This window comes from Cololabis saira, chromosome 24, assembly GCF_033807715.1.
Source record: "Cololabis saira isolate AMF1-May2022 chromosome 24, fColSai1.1, whole genome shotgun sequence".
NCBI lineage: Eukaryota > Metazoa > Chordata > Actinopteri > Beloniformes > Belonidae > Cololabis > Cololabis saira.
The window spans coordinates 25,694,747-25,717,451 of NC_084610.1; the positions used below are offsets into that span (position 1 = coordinate 25,694,747).

Genomic DNA, 22,705 nt, shown 5'->3' on the forward strand with positions numbered 1-22,705 from the left:
TTGAGGTAAATGTATATGGGTCGAAGTTGACCCATAACACCATAGATGTTATTATAGTTAATAATAAAATGAAATTGAATGAAATTAAAATGAAAAAATAAATGAAACAAATTTATTTAAGAGATGTGTTCTAATACCCCTCAGTAATAGACAGGTAACACAACAACCTTTTATTTATTCATATGATTCTCTTGAGGCTCATTTTACCAGTTTTTAAAATTGAAATCCAGGGCTATACTGACAAAAGAAGGCCCAGAGGCCCACACCAAAAATATTAAAACCAATATTTTGATGGATAAGGAAGCCTAACAATATAACCAAGAGATGAGAAACAAATTGGATGATGGATAATTGCTTTTAGTGTATTTTAGAGATGAATTAAAACATGGGTCAAAACCGACCCGTTAACATCGGAGATGGTAACAGAAAGCTAACACCAGACAAAGTTTAAGATGTACACTTTTCAAGATATGAGCACACAAGCAAGGACTGGAAATCACTTTTTCGTCAAACCTAGAGTGCGGAATGTCGGTTGATAGAGTGTGGCAAACAGTAAAAAATAACTCAAATTTTTATTTGTAACTCGAGCTCATGGCCAACCCGTAAAAAGGGGGGCTAGAGCGGCGCCACTACCTGACTCAGTCCCCATTCACTCTAATGTAATCAAACATTTTCTTCAAAAGAATCTCACTCTGTCTTCGCACTGAGCTTACTCACTCATTTTAAGGAATATCTGAATAAAGTCAGAATCTGTCAGAATCTGCCGGCTTCTGTGTCTCTCACGATGTTTTAGTTTTTCTGCTACGAGCTACGGTTTGATCACAAATCGGAGTTATTTGAGACTACTACTACTACTGCTACTACTACTACTACTACTACTAATACTACTGCTACTACTACTACTACTACTACTACTACTACTACTGCCATTACTACTATTAGTACTACTACTAGTATTACACCTACTACTACTACTACTACTACTACTATTACTACTACTGTCATTACTACTATTACTACTACTGTCATTACTACTATTACTACTACAACTGCTACTACTACTGCTACTACTACTACTACTAGTACTATTACTGGGCTCTGACCTGTTGTTGGTCCGAGATTATATTTAGTTAATTCTTTTTTCACAGCAGAACATTTATGAGCAACTTTTCCTTGTGATGGTGTTTTTCAGTTTCCTGGTGCAGTGCTGCCAAACCTCCTGCAGAGGGCGGTATTGGTCGACTGGTTTTGGTACATGCAGTAATGCAGCTTTTTACACCACAGTTGTCCCGCTTGTATCAGGTAAAGGTGAGTTGATGTGGTGCTTGTTTCCTCTGCAGATGAAGGAGTGTGAATGAAGGCAGCAGCATGGATCACTGTGAGGACGAGAGAGGTCCTCTGCACCGGGAACAGAAGAGAGACCGCCTAAACCCAGACCAGGACCATGACCAGAACCAGAACCAGGACCTGGACCAGGACCAGGACCAGGACGAGAGAGTTCCTCTGCTCGGGGAACAGAAGAGACGACGAAAAGCTCAGGGGTGAGACAAGACCGCCTTAACCCAGACCAGGACCAGAGAGACCGCCTAAACCCAGACCAAGACCAGATAGACCGCCTAAACCCAGAACAGGACCAGAGAGACCGCCTAAACCCAGACCAGGACCAGAGAGTATCAAGACCAGAGAGTAGACTGTAGACTCAGGGTTTCCATGACTGTGTTCCAGAGCAGAACTCCGGCCTACAGAAGGTTGTTCTGGACCTGGACCTGAACTTCCTGTAGACTCAGGTTTTCCATGACTGTGTTCCAGAGCAGAACTCCGGCCTACAGAAGGTTCTTTTGGACCTGGACCTGAATCCAGCGGAGAGTCCTGCTGTTCCATCTCAGCATGCGTGTCCTGGTGCTGCACTGTCTGGTATGTTTCAGTTTCCTTCTGCAACCAGGAAATCACCTTTCAGTTCCACTTTAACAACTCTTGATCAGTTTTTAAGGAAATAAAACATTCTAGGACTCTGAGCTGAATCAGCTTCTGGATGATCAGCAGTTCAACATCTGGGCTGCAGAGACGTATTTTTCTTCTGCAGATGTGAATGAAGGAAAGCTTGTGTGTGACTGAACTTTCTAAACTTTAATTTTTCACTTTAATCATGTTGTGCCACAAAGAGAGTGCTGGTTCAGTTATTATAGACTTATTAATAATTGTCCTTCGATAATTATTAAGTTTTTTTTCAAAATTAGTATTTCGTTATTTATTCATTTGTTTTACACAGATTTGACACAAAGCTGGTATATTAAAGCCTCACACGGGGCACCATTTATGATGTGCCACAAAGAGAGCGATGGTTCAGTTATTAAAGACTCATTAATTCATGTGCTCTTCGTTTGTGTTTTCCATCAGCAAGAGAGCCGACTCTCCAGAATCTGAACCTGTATCTGCACCAGAACCAGGACCAGGACCAGGACCAGGACCTGGACCAGAACCAGAACTGGAAGCTGAACCTGAAAGAAGACCTGGAACTGAACCTGCACCAGGATCCAAATTAGAGCCTGAATCTGAACCAGGACCTGAATCAGGAACTGAACCAGAGTCTGAATCTGAATCTGAATTGCAATCAGAATCTGAATCTGAACCGGTACCTGAACCAAGACCTGAGCAAGAAGTTGAACATGAACCAGAAACTGAACCAGAAGTTGAACCTGAACCAGAAACTGAATCTGAACCAGAACCTGAACCAGGAGCTGAACCTGAACCAGAAACTGAACCTGGACCCGAGTTTGAGCCTTGGTCTGCTCCTGATCCCAACCCTGAACAACGTCCTTCCTCTGATTACAAGTAAGTCGTCACCCAGAACAACACACGAACAAACAAACTCAGAACAAACAAAGAGTATTTGCTGAGCCTGCTGAGCATGCGCAGCACCAACTGCAGTCTGTTTCTGCTGTGAGTCAGGATGAACGAGACGTGTCGAGCAACCGTGCCACTAAATTTCACAGAGACCGAGATGGAGATGTTGTGTATGAGGTGGAGGCCAGGAAAACCACATTATTTGGTGGTCACAGTAGTGACATAACTAACAAAAAGAAAGTGAGTGAGTGGCAGCACGTCGTCGGGGTCGCCCTCGGGGCCGGGCAGACCGGTGAGACAATTCGGGGGTCGCCCTCGGATCCGGGCCGACCGGTGAGACAGTTTGAGGGGGTCGCCCTCGGGACGTAGCAGGCAGGTCAGGAGGTCTCGGGGCGTAGCAGGCGGGTCAGGATGTCGGCCTCGGGGAGTAGAAGGCGGGTCAGGAGGTCTCGGGAGTAGCAGGTGGGTCAAGAGGTCTCGGGGAGTAGCAGGCGGGTCAGGAGGTCGGTTTCGGGGCATAGCAGGCGGGTCAGGAGGTCAGTCTCGGGGCATAGCAGGCGGGTCAGGAGGTCTCGGGGCGTAGCAGGCGGGTCAGGAGGTCGGTCTCGGGGCGTAGCAGGCAGGTCAGGAGGTCTCTGGGCGTAGCAGGCAGGTCAGGAGGTCGGTCTCGGGGCATAGCAGGCGGGTCAGGAGGTTGGTCTCGGGGCATAGCAGGTGGGTCAGGGGGTCGGTCTCGGGGCATAGCAGGCGGGTCAGGAGGTCGGTCTCGGGGCGTAGCAGGCAGGTCAGGAGGTCGGTCTCGGGGCGTAGCAGGCGGGTCAGGAGGTCGGTCTCGAGACGTAGCAGGCGGGTCAGGAGGTCGGTCTCGAGACGTAGCAGGCGGGCAGAGACGCTCCTTCACAGGAACATTGTCAAGTATTTGTGAAGTATTTTTCTTCTGCAGATGTGAGTGAAGGAAATCTCATGTGTGACTGAGCTTTCTAAACTTTTATTTTTCACTTTAATCATGTTGTGCCACAAAGAGAATGCTGATTCAGTTATTAATGAGTTATTAATAATTGTCCTTCGATAATTATTAGTTTTTTTTTTCAAAATTAATATTTTGTTATTTATTTATTTGTTTTACACAGATTTGACACAAAGCTGGTATATTGAAGCCTCACACGGGGCACCATGTATGTTGTGCCACAAAGAGAGTGCTGGTTCAGTTATTAAAGACTCATTAATTCATGTGCTCTTCGTTTGTGTTTTCCATCAGCAAGAGAGCCGACTCTCCAGAATCTGAACCTGTATCTGCACCAGAACCAGGACCAGGACCAGGACCAGGACCTGGAACAGGACCTGCACCTGCACCTGCACCTGGACCTGGACCAGGACCAGGACCAGGACCAGAAACTGAACCAGGACCTGGACCAGGACCAGGACCAGGACCAGAACCAGGACCTGGACCTGGACCAGGACCAGGACCAGGACCTGGACCAGGACCAGGACCTGGACCTGGACCTGGACCTGCACCTGCACCTGCACCTGCACCTGCACCTGGTTGTGGACCTGGACCAGGACCAGGACCAGGAACAGAAACTGAACAGGGAGCAGAACCAGGACCAGGACCAGGACCAGGACCAGGACCAGGACCAGGACCAGGATCTGGACCTGGACCAGAGTTTGAGCCTGGATCTGCTCCTGATCCCAACCCTGAACAATGTCCTTACTCTGATTACAAGTAAGTCGTCACCCAGAACAACAAACGAACAAACAAACTGCGGATCGCTGCACCGTCGGCAGAGATGCAAATGATGGTGAAATATGAGGCTCAGAACAGAGTTAATTATTCAAAAATAATCCACTTCAGAAGTTTTGAACAATTTGTTCAGAACACAAATAATAGAGGAAGAGACATAACGTGAATAAAGCAATTAAGGTGCAGCAGAGATCGTCTGTGATGTAGAGTTCAAGGTAAATAACACAAACCTTGACTGACGCATGAGGGGATGACTGAAGCAGCCGTCAGTACATAGAGTGTTATCGCTTCCCAACAAGACTTCACAAGCTGTTACTTGGACCTGTCAACCAATTACAGTCCAGCATCTGCAGACCAATCCTCTTTTCTCTCCATTTCTGCAGCATTCAGCTTCAAACACGTGACGATGTGATGTCTGATTACCAGAATGACTTCAGGGAAGTGATGACCTCCGGGAGTGACGACTATATTGTAAGTCAAACTGCTTCCAGTCTTAAATCCCAAACTCCTTCGTTCCTTAAAGAGAAACTCAAGAGTTCCTTGCTCTTCAGCTTCTTCATCTGATGGAAGCAGAGATCTCTCTCTTTCAGAGAAAATGATGTTACAGACAACGAATACATCACTAATCCAACAGACCAGTCAGATCGTCTTGTTAAATTGATGCTAATACAGAATGGCCAACTTTTGCAGTTCCTAATTTGACCACCAGAAGTGAGGCAGTCTCGTAGTCTGTAGAGGAAGAACCGGACAAACGCTCTGACGTCACCAACAGGGTTTCTGCAAACAGGTAGAAGGAGCAGGACTGGAAACCTCCTGGAAACCTCTTGCAAACCTCCTGGAAACCTCCTGGAACACGTCCACGTTATGTGGAGGAAGGTGGTTGAAGGCTGCAGGCTAAGCTGGCTGCTTCTGGTGGATCACCAGACTGCAGCCAGTCTTAACGTCTGACCAGGGATAGCTGCGGTAGTGGATCCTAGTGTATCTTCGCTTACTGTAGTAAGGGAGGTAACTACGTTGGAGTTAGTTCTGTGTTGTTGTTTTGGGCTTGGTCCACCCTGAAGCTTGTCAATTGGATATTTTCTGGTTGTTTTGAGGACTGAGGGACACGGGGGCTTCTCACGTTATGTCGTTTGGGACTCCCACACTAGACATAATGTGAACTGGGGGCTCAGCACAGTAGTCTGTTTTCTGCTGCGGATACGCGGGTTATCAGGTCAAATGATCTGAAGTCTATCGGAGATTGGTGTTCTGATGAGACGATGGATCACACATTCGGGTGACGTGGACAGTGTTGATCCACAACACTACCAAAAGACCAAAAGAGTACTAATCGCAGGCTTTGAGTCTTGCACGTTAGGAAACGCTGCTCTGTAACCTTTTTTCAGATTTCTGGATGTCCTGAGTTTGTTTCAAGTCCATCTGATTCTCTGTCAAGAATTCAGATTTTAAAACATTCATGATGATTTCTTTCTTTAAAGAAGGTAAAGAGGTGGTTGAAGCGCACTTTGGAGAATTTGGACTCCAGGGGGCTGAAGGAATTCCAGTGGTACCTGTATAATGCAGATGAATCAGAGGATGGTTTCGACTCGATCCCACTGTGTCGTCTGGAGCATGCGGACAGATTGGACACAGTAAATCTGATGATGCAGAGGTACTCCTCAAAGACCAGAGAGGTGGCCGAGACGGTTTTAAAGAAGTTACAAAGTAATAAAGGTCTGTTGTAGAGAAGGAAAAACACACAAACCATCTTACTATAAAGATTTTATCCTGTTTAAACAATAACTGATGATAACTTGTTTCATTGACCTCCAACAGAAAAATCATTGCCGGAACTTTTTCTCCAGGACGATCCAGTCTTTCCAGCTGGTGCAACAGGTAAATGGTTCCGGTCAGTCGCATTGATTCACTTCACAAAAACTGTGAAATGGGTGTGTTTCCCTCCAGTCAGGATGCTCTTGATGGAGCCTCTGTAGAGGCTGCTCCTGATGGGGCTCTGGCTTTCCTCAGTTTAAGGAGGGCGCTCTTGAGCCTTCTTGGCCAGTGATGCCGCGTTGGTGTCCCAGGAGAGTTGACGTGCACACCCTGGAACTTGGTGCTGCACCATGAGCTATCCTGAAGTCCACAACAATCTCTTTTGTCCACATTCAGAGAGATTTTTGTGTGTCTACATGGTGGCTAACCTCACTCCTGTAGTCTGGGCCACATGATGGCTAACCTCACTCATGTAGTCCGTCTTGTCCACATGGTGGCTAACCTCACTCCTGTAGTCCGTCTGGTCCCGTTGCTGATGAGACCCACCACAGTCGTGTCATCTGTAAACTTGATGATGAGGTTGGTGTTGTATCTCGCTGTGCAGTCATGGGTCAGCAGGGTGAAGACGAGGGGGCTGAAAACACATTATTGGGGCGCCCCCGTGTTCACAGTGACAGTGCTGGATTTGTTGCTGGCGAGCCAGTTGGACAGCGAGGTGCTGAGTCCCAGCCTGTCCAGTTTGTAGTCTGACGTAGTGTCATTTGTTCTCCAAGAAGTCTACGTTGGCCAACACGGTGGTGGGAATCGCTGGCTTGTGTGGCTTAGCTTCTAGCCTGGTTGGTTCTGCCTATGCCAAGCAGAAAATCACGGCTATATGTGCACCTTTGGACTTTGTAGACGCAATAAGGACGGACAGGAACACTGACGACACTTTGACACACAAAGGAAAACACATAATCAGTGCGAACTGTCCACGTTTGTTCTGAAACATGTTTCATGATCAAAAGGAGGAAATTAGCTTCATAGCCTCGATATAAAAACAACCAAACTGTAACGCCTCGTCAGATTCATTGTCAAAAGGCAACTTAAAGGGAATCATGTTGATTTTACACATGTGGCTCTAAATAAATGTTGGAATACGTCTCAATCCTTGTCGACTCACATCCTTAAAAGGACAAGTCTTAATAAAGTTTTTGTTTGTTTTTATTCTCGTAGAGAGAAATTCCAGGATCATGAGTGACTTTGTTAAGAAAGTGTCTAAACAAACCCTGACGGAGCTCATGGAGGCCCTCGTAACTGACGGTGTCTTGGATGAGCGGGACAAGAAGTCGATACTGGAGGAGAACCACACCAGAGTAAATAAGGCCAGCTGCCTTGTCGAGATTGTGATGCAAAAGGAAGAGGAAGTCTGCAATACAATAATCAATCATCTTCAAACCATAAATCCTTCACTTTCCTCTGAGCTGGATGTGTCCGCAGGTCCATCTGCAGCAGGTGAGTTCACGTCCTTCTGAAATTATGGTTCTTTTCAACAGTTTGAGCATGACATTCTTCCCATTTTACTCCTTTACTATTTACTATAGAGACACTTAACGGAGAGCTCTGGTCCGGTCGGTCGGTTTCTCCAACTACTTGGGTTGAGAACCCGACAAGTCTTTATTTGCTTTTTTTTCTGAATCTGAACCAGGACCTGAACCCAAAGCAGGACCTGGACTGAGATCTGCTCCTGATCCTAACCCTGAACAACGTCCTTCCTCTGATCACAAGTAAGTTTTCACCGCGAATAACACACGAACAAACAAACTCAAATCTAAAAACAGAGGCTCTTTGTAATCAGGACACGCTTGTTGGTACCAACGGTACCAAAAACCAGCTGATCACCGGAGGAATTCACAGATCAATCTCTAGTAGACCAGGAGGGCTGGACTTATGAAGAGAAGAGTAGCAGCGAGAGGAAAGGGAAGGTTTACAGACAGAGAGGACAGACCTCCTCCATGGTTGGAGACAGCAGGAGACCAAGAGTAGGAGGTGGAGGAGGAGGAGACGAGGGAGAGGAGATGGAGGAGGAGGAGATGAGGAAGAGGAGGTGGTGGAGATGAGGAAGGGGAGGTGGAGGAGGAGGAGATGAGGAAGAGGAGGTGGAGGAGGTCGGGATGAGGAAGAGGTTAGGCTGTCTTTGGGAGTGAAGAGGATTGCTAGCATGAACAAGCACCAGAACAGGGGCCTCATTTATAAAAGAGTGTGTAGGATTCATACTAAAAGTGCACGTGCACTCAAAAGCTGAAAATGGCGTGTGCACAAAAGAATCTGCATTTATAAAACCGTGTGCACGCACATCTGCATGCAATGTTCGCTTTACAGTATAAATTACAGTCCAGCTGGAAGGTTGCACACGGGAATTCTCCTCATGCTCCGCCCTCTACACACCCAGTTTCTACCATGAATGGTGAATGCAAACTACATGATGACTGTGTTTGCATATAAATGAGCCTGCTGAGCATGCGCAGCGCCACCTGCAGTCTGTTTCTGCTGCGTCAGGATGAATGAGACGTGTCGAGCCACCGTGCCACTAAATTTCACGGAGACCGAGATGGAGATGTTGTGGATGAGGTGGAGGAAGGAAACCCACATTATTTGGTGGTCACCTGTAGTGACATCACTAACAAAAGGAAAGAGAGTGAGTGGCAGCACGTCCGGGGGTCGCCCTCAGAACCGGGCCGACCGGCGAGACAGTTTGGGGGGTCGCCCTCGGGGCATAGCAGACGGGGCACACCGAACCCAAGGAGCCAGCTTCAGGGGACTAAGGACCCTCGGGGCCGGCTTCCAGGCACACAGAACCCGAGGACTTCGGGGAACCCGGATCCTCGGCTCTGGCTGAGGGGGGTCCGGGACCATCACAGGAGCCGGAACAGACCGGGCCTTGCGCCGACGTCATCTCCCTTAAAGCTGAAGGCTCGGGCTTGGGAAAGCCATGTGCGTTCCAGAGAAGGGTGAATCCTGCTCCTCAATACGGCGCATGTTTTTCTCCACCTCTCGGCAGGCGAACTGAGAAAGGGTGATGAACTCTCCTGCTGGGTCCATCTTGGCTGGTCCGTTCTGTCACGATTGGTTCTCCTAGAACAGGAAGCAGGAGTTCCAGAAAAGTCAGGTTTATTTGTAACGACAAACCAAAAACGCTGCTGAGCAGGATCAACAAGGCAGAACAAAAAACAGGAATCCTAAAAACCAGACGAGGAGAACATGGAGGAAGAAAACAGTACGGACCAGCGAGGAGCAGGGAAAGACAAGACTAGATATAACAGGGGGATAACGAGACACAGGGGATAACGAGACACAGGTGCAGATAATCAGGGCAGATGGAAACAGGAGGGAAAGAACTGAAACTCGAACTGGGGGAAATGTCAATAAAAAAGAAGTGGTGTGATTTGAAGTTGGAGGCCAAGAGGAGAGTGGCCCATCACTTATTTATTCTGTCCTCAGTCACTCTCCAGTTGTCGCGGTGGGTGACGAGGAGGTTCCCAGCGTGTCCTGCACCGCAACTGCAGCACCAGGAGCACCAGAGCGTCCTGTCTGACGCTGTGCTTCAAACACAGAGGGACACGATCAGCGCTATTATATTATAAGTCTCATATGTGATGAAATCAATGCCCAATCCCAATTCAACTTCACTCGCCCTTCTTTTCTCCACTCGCCCTTCTTTTCTTCCCTAACCCCTAAAAAAGAAGGGGGAGATTTTCGGGCACTTGAGATCTAGGACACTTGGCCCAGGTCTGTCCCATTCTCCTACTCCCCCTCGTTTTCATCCCTACCCTGATCAGGAAGCTTAGAGCCAAAAGCTGTTTTAATTTCAGCTGTAGCGCTGTTATGGCACTTTATTAAGTTTTAATATTTTTTCAGGTATAAAAGTAACCTTTAAGATCCGCAACCGGGACTCAGTTTATCCAAATAACGCCTGTTAAGAAATTTGCTCAGAAATTTCGAGATTTCTGTCTGCCGGCTCCGGAGCTTGGGTCCGCGTTAAATCGACGCAGAGCCTACGGCGTAGGGTACGGCTTACGGCGCGCGTCGCCGCGTACATCGACGCAGAGCTTACGGCGTAGGGTACGTAACCTACGCCGTAGGCTCTGCATTGGTGTAACGCGGAACCATAAATCCCTTTATTCTGGCGTGATCTTCGGCAACTTTATCTGAAAGTGTGTAAATTACCCAGATAACAGCTGGATTACTTTGTGGTTTCTGAAAACTATTATATCAGAAACATCCAAAACAAATCTGACAAGTCACAGGATTATTTATCTCTATTTCTCTGAGACGAGTCTGCCTGTTTGCCTTCGGTCGGCGAGTCAAATCGACGCAGAGCCTACGGCGTAGTTTACGTAGCCTACGGCGTAGCTTACATAGCCTACGGCGTAGGTTACAGAGCCTACGGCATAGCTTACGTAGCCTACGGCGTAGCTTACATAGCCTACGGCGTAGGTTACAGAGCCTACGGCGTAGCTTACGTAGCCTACGGCGTAGCTTACGTAGCCTACGGCGTAACCTAACAGCCTTTACTCCGGCGCGATCTTAGCGAACAATGGACAAAAAAGGGATTATGTACATTCACTGAGTGAATATTATGAAAGTAAAATATTGGTTTGCAACTAGAAATGTAATCAAAACGCATTTTTATGCAGAAACTAACTCAAAATATTGATTTTATTCACAAAAAAATAAGAAATGTCTGCCATGTTTTTTTTTTTGATTCAGTCCGCAAATGACGACGAAAAGCATTCTGGGAAATTTTCATACCCCCTCGCTCGCCAAGTGAGCATCTGAAATCCCTCGATCCGTAGGGGCTATTCTCAGCCCCTAGCCCTCGTTATGCCCCCTCCCCCTTGGTGAAAAGAGGAATTGGGACACTACCCTCACGGGAACGCGCAAAAGTTAGGGTTAGTGAAGAAAACGAGGGCGAGGGGTTCAATTGGGACGCAGCCTAAAAGTATGACATGAATCTGGCTTCATTTCACCACCTCACCGTCTGCGTCACCAGTTCTCCATGTCTTCAAAATGTTCATGCGCTAGGATCAAAGTTTGCGTAAAGATACGCACATTTTCCCGTTATTTTTTTTTTTTAAATCCCAACCTTTGCCTGGAAGGTGGCGTGCACATCTTTCAAGCCCTGTTTTGTGCGCATGCAGGCTTTATAAATTGGTCCCCTGCCTGGAGGGGAGTTCAGCTAACCTGGGGAAGGTTCAACCATGTCCCTCGGGGACAAACCTTGACTGACGCATGAGTGGATGACTGAAGTGGCTTTCAGTACATAGAGTGCTATCGCTTCACAACAAGACTTCAGAAGCTGTTACTTGGACCTGTCAACAAATCACAGTCAAGCATCTGCATACCAATACTCTATTCTCTCCATTTCTGCAGCATTCAGCCTCAAACACATGACGATGTGACGTCTGAGGACCAGGATGACTCCAGTAATGACAGCTATACTGTAAGTCAAACTGCTTCCAGTCTTAAATCACAACCTCCTTTGTTCCTGAATGAGAAACTCAAGAGTTCATTGTTCTTCAGCTTCTTCAGCTGATGGAAGCAGAGATCTCTCTCTTTCAGAGCAAATGATGTTACAGACAACGAATACATCATCATTCCAACAGACCTGTCAGTCGATGCTAATGCAGAAGGGCCAACTTTTGCAATTCCTAATTTGACCACCAGAGGCTCCAGAAGTGAGGCAGTCTCGTAGTCTGTAGAGGAAGAACCGGACAAACGGTCTGACAAAGCTGAGGTAGAGCAGCTAACGTCTGAGAGGCTGTTAGAAACATCTACCGCCGTAGACGGGGCGGGTGTGAAGGTAGCAGAGGTTGCTCAAGTGTTCAGTGATCCAGTGTGGACCTTGATCCAGTTTCTGAACCTCAACCAGGTCTGTCCCCCCGAAGATCTCCGCTTAACCCTTTCATATTCAGGAGGTGGAGACACGCAACAAAGAGGTGTTAGTGCAAGTGATGCATCTCCAGATCAGAGCTCTTGAAAAGAGTTGACCCGTGTCCATACCTACGTCACCTCAAACACACGTTGACGTCAGTAAGCACACCACGTTCGTTCCTTCGTTTCGGTCAGAAACTCTTATTTTGGTGCTTTTGAGCGCATGGCTTCTGCACTAAATTAGTGTTGGTCTCAGCCGTTGCGGTGTTAACTTGAAAAGAACAGTGTTGCATGCCCATAAGCAAAGACACCTGATTGCATCATGCCTTGTTCTAATAAGAAAAGAGAAAAGATCTTCAACCCCTGGTGGTGTGGGATCTGTTTGTTTCAGACATGCTCACATCAGACACACTAACCTTTGAGATGCTCAGACCGTCAGAGTCAGCAGGTCTAGCTCCGCCCCCTATTGGGTTTGCTCTCTGTTACATGCAGCGTCAGCCCAAAGTTGTCCAGAGTTGCCCAGGTCTTTAGTCCCTTCGTCCTGAGAGTTGTCCTGAGTTGTCCTGAGGGTTGTCCACATAGATGTTAAAATCGCCAACAATGATTACACAGTTAAATCAACACAGATCACAGACAGCAGTTCACTGAAATCATCAGAGAAGTTTTCACAGTATTTGAATCAAACATTGAGTCCTTGTCACTCCGAGTCTTGGGGGAACGATTTTATCAGACTTTAAAGTCTATGTCTTCCAGGTCTGTCTTGAGAAGGATGAGGGTCTTCCACTTTTGCTCTTTGCCATCAGAGAGACCGCACAGGGATCTCTTGGATTTAGTCCTGCAGCTTTAGTCTTTGGTCGTGCGGTGGGTCGTCCTCTTCAGCTTCTCAAGGGAAGATGGTGGACGGAAACATCACACACTGAGCACAATATGCTAGATCAGTGCTTCTCAATCCTGGTCCTCGAGTACCACTGTCCTGCATGTTTTAGATGTTTCCCTGCACCAACACACCTGATTCTAATTAAAGGTCCTAATTAGCTTGTCACCAAGGTCTGCACAGTTCTGTTGATGACACAGGTACTTGTATCACGGTGTGCTGAAGCAGAGAGACATCTAAAACATGCAGGACAGTGGTACTTGAGGTCCAGGATTGAGAAACACTGATCTAAAACATGCAGGGCAGCGACCCTTGAAGGCCAGAGTTGGGAAACACTGGTCTGTCACCCATTTTCAGATTTCTGGATGTTCCTGAGTTTGTTCAAGTCCATCTGATTCGCTGTCAAAAATTCAGATTTTAAAACTTAATTTATGATGATTTCATTCTTTAAGGTAAAAATGTGGTTGAAGGACACTTTGAAGAATTTGGACTCCAGTGGGCTGAAGGAATTCCAGTGGTACCTGAATAATGCAGAAGAATCAAAGGATGGTTTCAAACCGATCGAACTGTGTTATCTGGAGTGTGCGGACAGATTGGACACAGTAGAACTGATGATGCAGAGATTCTCCTCAAAGACCAGAGAGGTGGCCGAGACGATTTTAAAGAAGATGAAAAGTTATAAAGGTCTGTTGTAGAGAAGGAAAAAGCACAAAAACCATCTTACTATGAAGATTTTTTCCTGTTTAAACAATAACTGATGATAACTTGTTTCATTGACCTTTAACAGAAAAACCTGTTGTCCAGGACGATCCAGTCTCTCCAGCTGGTGCAACAGGTAAATGGTCCCAGTTTTTAGGTAATGACACCTGAAACGGCGATGCTGAGTCAGAGTTGACCAGTTTTTATATACATTTATATTAACACCCACCTAAACAATTCTGCAGACAAGTCTCTGGTCACACCTTTCTTAGGAAGGTGTCTAAGAACACAATTAAGGATCTGAGGTGTTCATCCATCCTCCAGACTTTTGAGATACCAACCTGATGTGATCTGATAGCAACTGTGGGGACCAATTCCACTCCAAGTCTTAAACCTGGACTTTCCACTTCAACCCACAACCCATCAGGGCTCTACCTCTAACATCCCAGATGTTACTAGAAACCCAGATGTTCTTGTCACTTCCACGTCCTGAATGTTCAGAGGTGTTTTAAAAGCGTTCTACTCAATATTGGACAGGTCATCGTAAAGTTACAGCTTATCAGCGGATGTTCAGATCCTGACTGTTTTTAGAATTAAGTTGTTGAGTGAACTTTATAAAACACTAAATCTCTGTCTTTACATTCTTTCATTAAGGTACGTTAGTTGCAGTTTGTAAAAAGCAGCTGAAGTCTAAGCTGCAGAAGAAGTACCAGCATGTGTTTGAGGGGTTCACTAAAACAGGAAAGAAAACCCTTCTGGAGCAGATCTACATGGAGCTCTACATCACAGAGGGAGGGACCGGAAAGGTCAATAAAGAACATGAAGTCAGACAGATTGAAGCAGCTTCCAGGAAACCAGACGGAGCAGAAACAACCATCAGACAGGAACACATCTTTAAACCCCCACCTGGAAGAGATGGACCAATCAGAACGGTGATGACGAAGGGAGTGGCCGGCATCGGGAAAACAGTCCTAACACAGAAGTTCAGTCTGGACTGGGCTGAAGGCAGAACCAACCAGGACATCAAGTTCCTGCTTCCATTCACCTTCAGAGAGCTGAATGTGCTGAGAGAGGAGAAGTTCAGCTTGGTGGAACTAGTTCATCACTTCTTCTCTGAAACCAAAGGAATCTGCAGCTTTGAAAAGTTCCAGGTCGTGTTCATCTTTGACGGTCTGAATGAGAGTCGACTTCCTCTGGACTTCCACAACAATGAGGACCTGACTGATGTTACAGAGTCCACCTCAGTGGATGTGCTGCTGACAAACCTCATCAGGGGGAACCTGCTTCCTTCTGCTCGTCTCTGGATCACCACACGACCCGCAGCAGCCAATCAGATCCCTCCTGAGTGTGTCTCCATGGTGACGGAGGTCAGAGGGTTCGCTGACCCACAGAAGGAGGAATACTTCAAGAAGAGGTTCAGAGAAGAGGAGCAGACCAGCAGGATCATCTCCCACATCAAGACATCACGGAGCCTCCACATCATGTGCCACATCCCAGTGTTCTGCTGGATCACTGCTACGGTCCTGGAGAACGTCCTGGAGAACGTCCTGGAAACCAGAGAGGCAGGGGGGCTGCCCAAGACCCTGACTGAGATGTACATCCACTTCCTGGTGGTCCAGGCCAAACTGAAGAAGGTCAAGTATGACGGAGGAGCTGAGACGGATCCACACTGGAGTCCAGAGAGCAGGAAGATGGTGGAGTCTCTGGGAAAACTGGCTTTTGAGCAGCTGCAGAAAGGAAACCTGATCTTCTATGAACCAGACCTGAGAGAGTGTGGCATCGATGTCAGGGACGCTTCAGTGTACTCAGGAGTGTTCACCCAGATCTTTAGAGAGGAGAGCAGCCTTTACCGGGACCAGGTCTTCTGTTTCATCCATCTGACTGTCCAGGAGTTTCTGGCTGCTCTTCATGTCCATCAGACCTTCATCAGCTCTGGAGTCAACCTGCTGGATGAACAAAGAAACACCTCCTGGTGGTTTAGAAAAAGAGCAGAGACTGACCTCTATCAGAGCGCTGTGGACAAGGCCTTACAGAGTCCCAACGGACACCTGGAATTGTTCCTCCGCTTCCTCCTGGGTCTTTCACTCGAGACCAATCAGAACCTCCTACGAGGTCTGTTGGAACCAAAACAAAGAAGTTCACAGAACAATCAGGACACAGTTAAATACATCAAGGAGAAGATCAGTGAGGATCTGTCTGAAGAGAGAAGCATCAACCTGTTCCACTGTCTGAATGAATTGAACGATCGTTCTCTGGTGGAGGAGGTCCAAGAGTCCCTGAGATCAGGACTTCTCTCCACAGATGAACTGTCTCCTGCTCATTGGTCGGCTCTGGCCTTCATCTTACTGTCATCAGAAGATCTGGAGGTGTTTGACCTGAAGAAGTTCTTAGCTTCAGAGGAGGCTCTGCGGAGGCTGCTGCGGGTGGTCAAAGCCTCCAAGAAAGCTCTGTAAGTCTTTATTAAATCAGCATTTAAAAAAAAAGAAAAAAGAGATATGTTGCTTCAACAACAGAAATTAAAACGCATCTTGTTCTTGTAACGCTCTCTTGTCAGGTTGAGTGGCTGTAACCTCTCAGGGAACATCTGTCCACTTCTGTCCTCAGTTCTCAGCTCTCGGTCCTCCAAACTGACAGAACTGGACCTGAGTAACAACGACCTGCAGGATTCTGGACTGAAGAATCTGTGTCTTGGACTGGAGAGTCCACACTGTCACCTGGAGTCTCTCAGGTCAGAATCCACCAAGGGCCTGATTTACTAAAGGTTTGCGTGTGTAAAAACGTGTGCAAACTTGACAGCACCCGCAAACCAAAGTGCCAGCTGATCTACTAACAGCGTGCAAAGAGGACTGCGCCTCTCAAATGCGCAAAATAGCACACGCAATTCATTTAGTACTTTTGCCCTGATGAATAATCAATATGGGGTGTACCCGCCAGAAATCGCTGAATACTGGGAGGGGAAGATGCAAATTGTCCCATTTACCACGCGCAACGAGATTTACCAAGCCCGAAAGTAATTGCGCGTATTGTGATTGCGTCTGTATTTAATACGTTCGGAAGGAAGGTGCTAATCTGCTGCTGCTGTTATTGTGGCAAGGAGGCGACATCCAAAATCAAAGAATATGCAGAGAGAGAGTCTTTATTCTGCTGCATGCTATTTTAAAAATGGTTGCACAAGTTTTATTAAAGGCCACTTTTTCTTTAGTTCTTCGCCTTATATCTTGCCACCTTCTTTTAATGTGCCCCCCTCCACTCGCCCACAAGCAGGCCAAGCCTTTGTGCCAAACTTTATATTTTATTGATTACTTATCTTATTGAACGTGAAATCATCCTTCGTAAATTACATTTAATTAAAACCCGTGCTTATTAATCACAAAACACAGGTTAAACATCATGACCAAATCCGCTCCGACCCGCTGTGTCAGTGATCAGCACAGACAGACTGCAGCTTCGCCTGAATTATGGTTCTGCGTTAAATCGACGGCGTAGCCGACGCGTAGGGTCGCGGTGCGGTGTGCGTCGCCGCGTACCCTACGCCGTCGGTTCTGCGTTGGTGTGACGCGGAACCATAAATCAGCCAATCAGCGAGCAAGGGGTTGGGGGAGCTGGGTTGATGTTGATCCGCGGACAAAACTTGTTAAGGAGCATCAAACTCACTCTTATCTACGCGGAAATAACGCTAAAATATAAAGAAGGCTTCCCAAAGTGTGATCTATGGTGAAATAGGAAAATTAAGATGTGCAACTCTTGTAAAGGTGAGACATGCATTTAATTGACTTCATGGCGCCAGCCTTGGCGTTTATTATTACGCAAATGTGGAATGTTTGGGTCTGTCTAATTTCGTCAAATTAAATTTGGAGATTCACCGTTCACATTTTTATGTGTATGCGTTGTATGAGAGAGAGATGGAGAGGGCGAGGGAGGGAGGGAGAGACGTGGCCTGTACGTCGTTGTTTTTTGTTTTTTTGCAGTTTGGGTGCACAATACACTTGTGTGTGTGTGTATTAAAAAGAGATTTTGCAGTATGTTGTGTAATTGAAACTGGTTTGCTGTGATCGTTGATGGCAAACTCATATTAAGCATTTACATCGCTGGTTATTATGTGCCCCCCAATTAGATCTGTTCTGCCGCCGACTCTGTTTTAACCTCATCTGCCGTTCTTTTTGTCTTATAACTGCATTTATTCTATCGCAGATTTACTCCGATATTGCGTTTCTTTTGGTAATGTTTAAATTTCTTTGCTGTAGTTCATGAATGTGTTTATTTGCCTCTTCCACTAATATCTCTAACTACAACTCATCAAATTTCATTTTGCGCTTGCGACTATCCTGCTTTCCATCCACTGTCCATGGCGCAAAGTTTGCGCCGCAAACCGTAAGACATGCAACACCTCATTTAAATACTGAGGTTTGCACCTGTTATCAATTGCGCACGCAATCTTAGTTGATCACCCGCAAAACACACAACAGCACGCGCAAACTTTTTCAGTGCACACGCAATTTAGTACTCTTTATTTAGGATCTTAGTAAATCGGGCCCCAAGTGTTCAACTGGTGACCGTTACAACTGTTATTATTGTAACAGTATTATTGTATTATTATTAGATCCCCGTTAGCTGCTGACCTTTCACAGCAGTTTCTCTGGGGTCTCATCAGAATCATCAGCTTCATTACAACATTATCATTAATTAAAATACATAAAAAAATGCTCACAACTCAGATACAACAGACACTAGGACACCTGCTCAAAGTACAAAAACAACATTATAATCAGCACAATGGCATTATGACTCTACATTCCCTCTTTTTAAACTCAGGAATGACATTTTCTCATCACACTCTGAAACAAGATATTAAGAAAAAACTAATCAATAGCTCACTTCTCAATGGTGTATTTTATTCTCGCTGCATAAACAGGAATTACTTGAGCTTCTTCTTCTTAAAGCTTAACATGTTATTATCTCCAATCCAAACGTCTGGTAATTCATTCCTCGCCACCATCGCTCTGGGATTCATTGTCTTCTGTTTTATGTTACTTCTACATGGAGTCAACAGAAAACCACCTGCCGAGTTTGAGTTGTCTTGTTCATGAAATGTTAAACCAATACATTTTCCTAAATGACCTCATGATCTCTCTTTAATCTCCTCTGCAGGTTAAGTGGCTGTAACCTCTCAGAGGACATCTGTCCACTTCTGTCCTCAGTTCTCAGCTCTCAGTCCTCCAGTCTGACAGAACTGGACCTGAGTAACAACGACCTGCAGGATTCTGGACTGGAGCAGCTGTGTCCTGGACTGGAGAGTCCACACTGTCACCTGGAGTCTCTCAGGTCAGAATCCACCAAATGTTCAACTGGTGACCGTTACAACTGTGGTTAATATTGAAGGATTGTTGATGTGTTTCTGCTGATTCTCTGACTTTTCCTTCAGTGCCATCATCAGGTGAACACGAGGACAGAGTCAGCTTTAGTCTCAGAGCAGTTATTTCAGAGTCTCTGCATGTGTGTTGTGTTGTGTGTCTGCAGGCTGTCAGGCTGTCTTATCTGAGAGGAAGGAAGTTCTTCTCTGGTCTCAGCTCTGACCTCCAACCCCTCCCACCTGAGAGAGCTGGACCTGAGCTACAACCATCCAGGGGAATCAGCACAGAAGCTTCTGTCTAGACTGGAGGATCCCCGCTGGAGACTGGACACTCTCAGGTAGGATACTCTCAGGTAGGACACTCTCAGGTCGGAAGACTGAAGGACATCAGTGTGCTGGACTCTTCATGGTGTCTTTGTGGACATCATCTTTGTGTTTCTCTGGCTTTGAGCAGAGATGTTTGAGCAGACGGAGCTGCTGCAGCTCATCTGGTGCTGCAGCAGAGCTGATAGATGCACTTCTCAATTCTGAGCCGTTGTTGATCCAGTAAACATCCCAGAACCACAGCAGGGTGGTTTTCAGGTCCATCAGAGCACAATAACAGCTGCACCTTCACTCAGCCATGACACAGTCTCCTCCTGCTGCTGATTCAGCAGAGATGAAACCACATGAAAAGAATGTGTAGAAACTGTGCTGGAAGGTGACGACCACAGGACAGACTTCAGAGATGCTGCAGTCAAGTGCATCTGTCCCAGTGTTGGACTGTTCCTTCATCAGTGTGTGAGAGTCATGTAATGTCCATGTTTGCTGAGAGAGACTGAGCTGGTCTGAGCCCCCTCCTCCTGTCAGGGGTGGGATGTTATTTAGAGGACCCTGGTCCTCTAAATAACATCCCACCCCTGAGAGAGACTGAGCTGGTCTGACCCTCCTCCTCCTGTCAGGGGTGGTATGTTATTTAGAGGACCCTGGTCCTCTAAATAACATCCCACCCCTGAGAGAGACTGAGCTGGTCTGACCCTCCTCCTCCTGTCAGGGGTGGTATGTTATTTAGAGGACCCTGGTCCTCTAAATAACATCCCACCCCTGAGAGACTGATCTGGTCTGACCCCCCTCCTCCTTTCAGGGTGGAGCCTGCTGGACAACGATGGTTGACACCAGGTCTGAAGAAGTGTAAGTGTTTTTATTTCATTCACACGTTCATCCATCTTCACACTGACACGTAACTCATTCATGAGTATCAATGACCAATAACTGATCAATAATAACTGCAACTGGGTTGTTTGTTCTCTCCATCAGATTCCTGTCAACTCACCATCGACACAAACACAATCCACAACACCATCAAACTGTCTGACAACAACAGGAAGGTGAAACATGTAATGGAGGATCAGTCATATCCTGATCATCCAGACAGGTTTGATTCCTGGCGTCAGCTGCTGTGTAGAGAAGTTCTGACGGGTCGTTGTTACTGGGAGGTCCAGAGGAGAGGAGAAGTTTCTGTATCAGTGAGTTACAGAAGAATCAGCAGGAAAGGAACCTCTCGTGACTGTGTGTTTGGAGGGAACGATCATTCCTGGAGTCTGGACTGTTTTGATGATGGTCGGTACTCTGTCTGGCACGAGAACAGAGTAACACCTTCCTCCTCATCTTCCTCAGTCTCTGACAGAGTAGCAGTGTATGTGGACGTTCCTGCTGGAACTCTGTCCTTCTACAGCGTCTCCTCTGACAGACTGATCCTCCTCCACACCTTCAACACCACATTCACTGAACCTCTCTATCCTGGGTTCAGGTTCGGGTCTGGTTCTGGTTCTTCAGTGTATCTGTGTTGAGTTCAGTCTCCAGAGTCTCCTCCCGTCAGAGAAACTGTCTCTGTTGGACGGATAGTTGAGTCTGTACATGTCTGTCTCTGTTTCCATCAGAACACATGAATCACACGTTGGTGAAACTGTTCTGAATGATTCCTTGGAAACTTCTTCCTCTTCCGGTCCTTTAAAGGTGGAAGGTGGAAGGTAATTAAAAAATGAAGAGGTTTGCAACAGCAGCAGACAGACACGATAAAATTAGATGTTGCCCACAAGGCAAAGAACAATGAATGAATAAAGAAAGTACCAAATCAAGGGCAGGGTTTCTAATAAATAGAAAAAAATACGTTAAGAGCAAGATAGACCTCAGTAATAATTAAAAATTATTAAGATTTGTTTAAAAGAGAGACAGCAGCAGGGACAAAGCTGCTCCTGTAGTTCCGAGTTCCGGGGACTATAACACTGTGTCGTAATAACTGCATGCGATGTGAGCGAGCGAAAAAATCTTGAGGTCGGTCCTCAAGATGGCGCTGACAACTAAAAATGTCACGTGACTGATACCCGAGTTCTTTGTATCTGCACTCGATTGCTGTTCCTCCAGAAGACCCGGATGTCTGGCACAGTAGAATTGAAATTTAATTTCAAGAACTGAATTTGAATTGTGAGAGCTGAATGTAGATTCAGTTTTTCGGAATGTAGATTCAGTTTTTCAATGCAATGATTCAAATTAAACAATACAAATTCAAATTATGTGATTCAGATTCAGTTTTTTTAATGCAATGATTCAAATTAAACAATACAAATTCAAATTATGTGATTCAGATTGAGTTTTTTAATGCAATAATTCAAGTTGAGCAATTCAAATTCAAATATAAATGATTCAAATTCAGTTTCTAGTGGCACATATTTCTGCCCATAGTCTACAGACTTACAAGAGTACCACTTCCTTTCCATTTTACGCACGTTTTGTTTCAACATGCGAATATCTGAATTATACCAGGGAGTTAAGCTCCTATGGTTGGAAACCCTCCTTTTCAAAGGAGCAACTTCATCTAAAGCTGAATGCAACAAATCAGCAGTGTTACTAGCAAGAAAATCAACATCAGAGGTAGAACCCAGGTCACTGGCCTCGACTACATCACTATTTCGCACTGTCGTAAGATAAGCAATGGCCTCCCTAAATTTAGCAATAGCTTCATCAGACAAACATCTGCTAAAATAATACCTCCTATTTTGCACTTCAGCATCGACAATATTAAATTCAGACGTTATTAAATAATGGTCGGATAAAAGGGAGTTTACAGGTGACACCAACAGACCACCAGTTTCAACACCGTAGGTGAGAACGAGATCGAGAGTATGATTAAAACAATGCGTTGGCCCGTCCACTTTTTGTGAGATACCCATTGATTCTAGAAGAGAATTGAAAGCTAATTTAAGATTATCGCTTTCAACATCCATATGAATAATAAAATCACCCACTATGATGAATTTATCTGTACTGATCAATAATCCAGAAAGGAAATCTGAAAATTCAGACAGAAACTCTAGATAAGCACCAGCAGGGGGCCGGTACACTACCACTAACACAACTGGCTTCTCTGATTTCCGGCTCGGAAATTTCAGACTAAGCGTGAGGCTTTCAAATGTATTATAATTGCACTTAGGTTAAATTTTTGTCTGGAGACTGGAGTTATAAATTGCTGCGAATCCTCCGCCTCGGCCCGTGC

General features: G+C 46.0%; 1 protein-coding gene and 1 pseudogene across 1 annotated transcript in view; both read left to right on the top strand.

The window, feature by feature from the left end:
* The first annotated feature begins 2,666 nt into the window (after positions 1 to 2,666).
* The window catches only part of LOC133425139 (uncharacterized), a 45,357-nt gene continuing 25,318 nt past the window's right edge, over positions 2,667 to 22,705 (top strand). The window contains exons 1-3 of the mRNA XM_061715820.1: positions 2,667 to 2,832; positions 4,405 to 4,567; positions 4,969 to 5,056. Of these exons, the coding sequence (XP_061571804.1) occupies positions 2,667 to 2,832; positions 4,405 to 4,567; positions 4,969 to 5,056 (417 nt within the window). The remainder of the gene's footprint in view (positions 2,833 to 4,404; positions 4,568 to 4,968; positions 5,057 to 22,705) is intronic.
* Positions 7,562 to 21,380, top strand: LOC133425376 (NLR family CARD domain-containing protein 3-like; annotated as a pseudogene).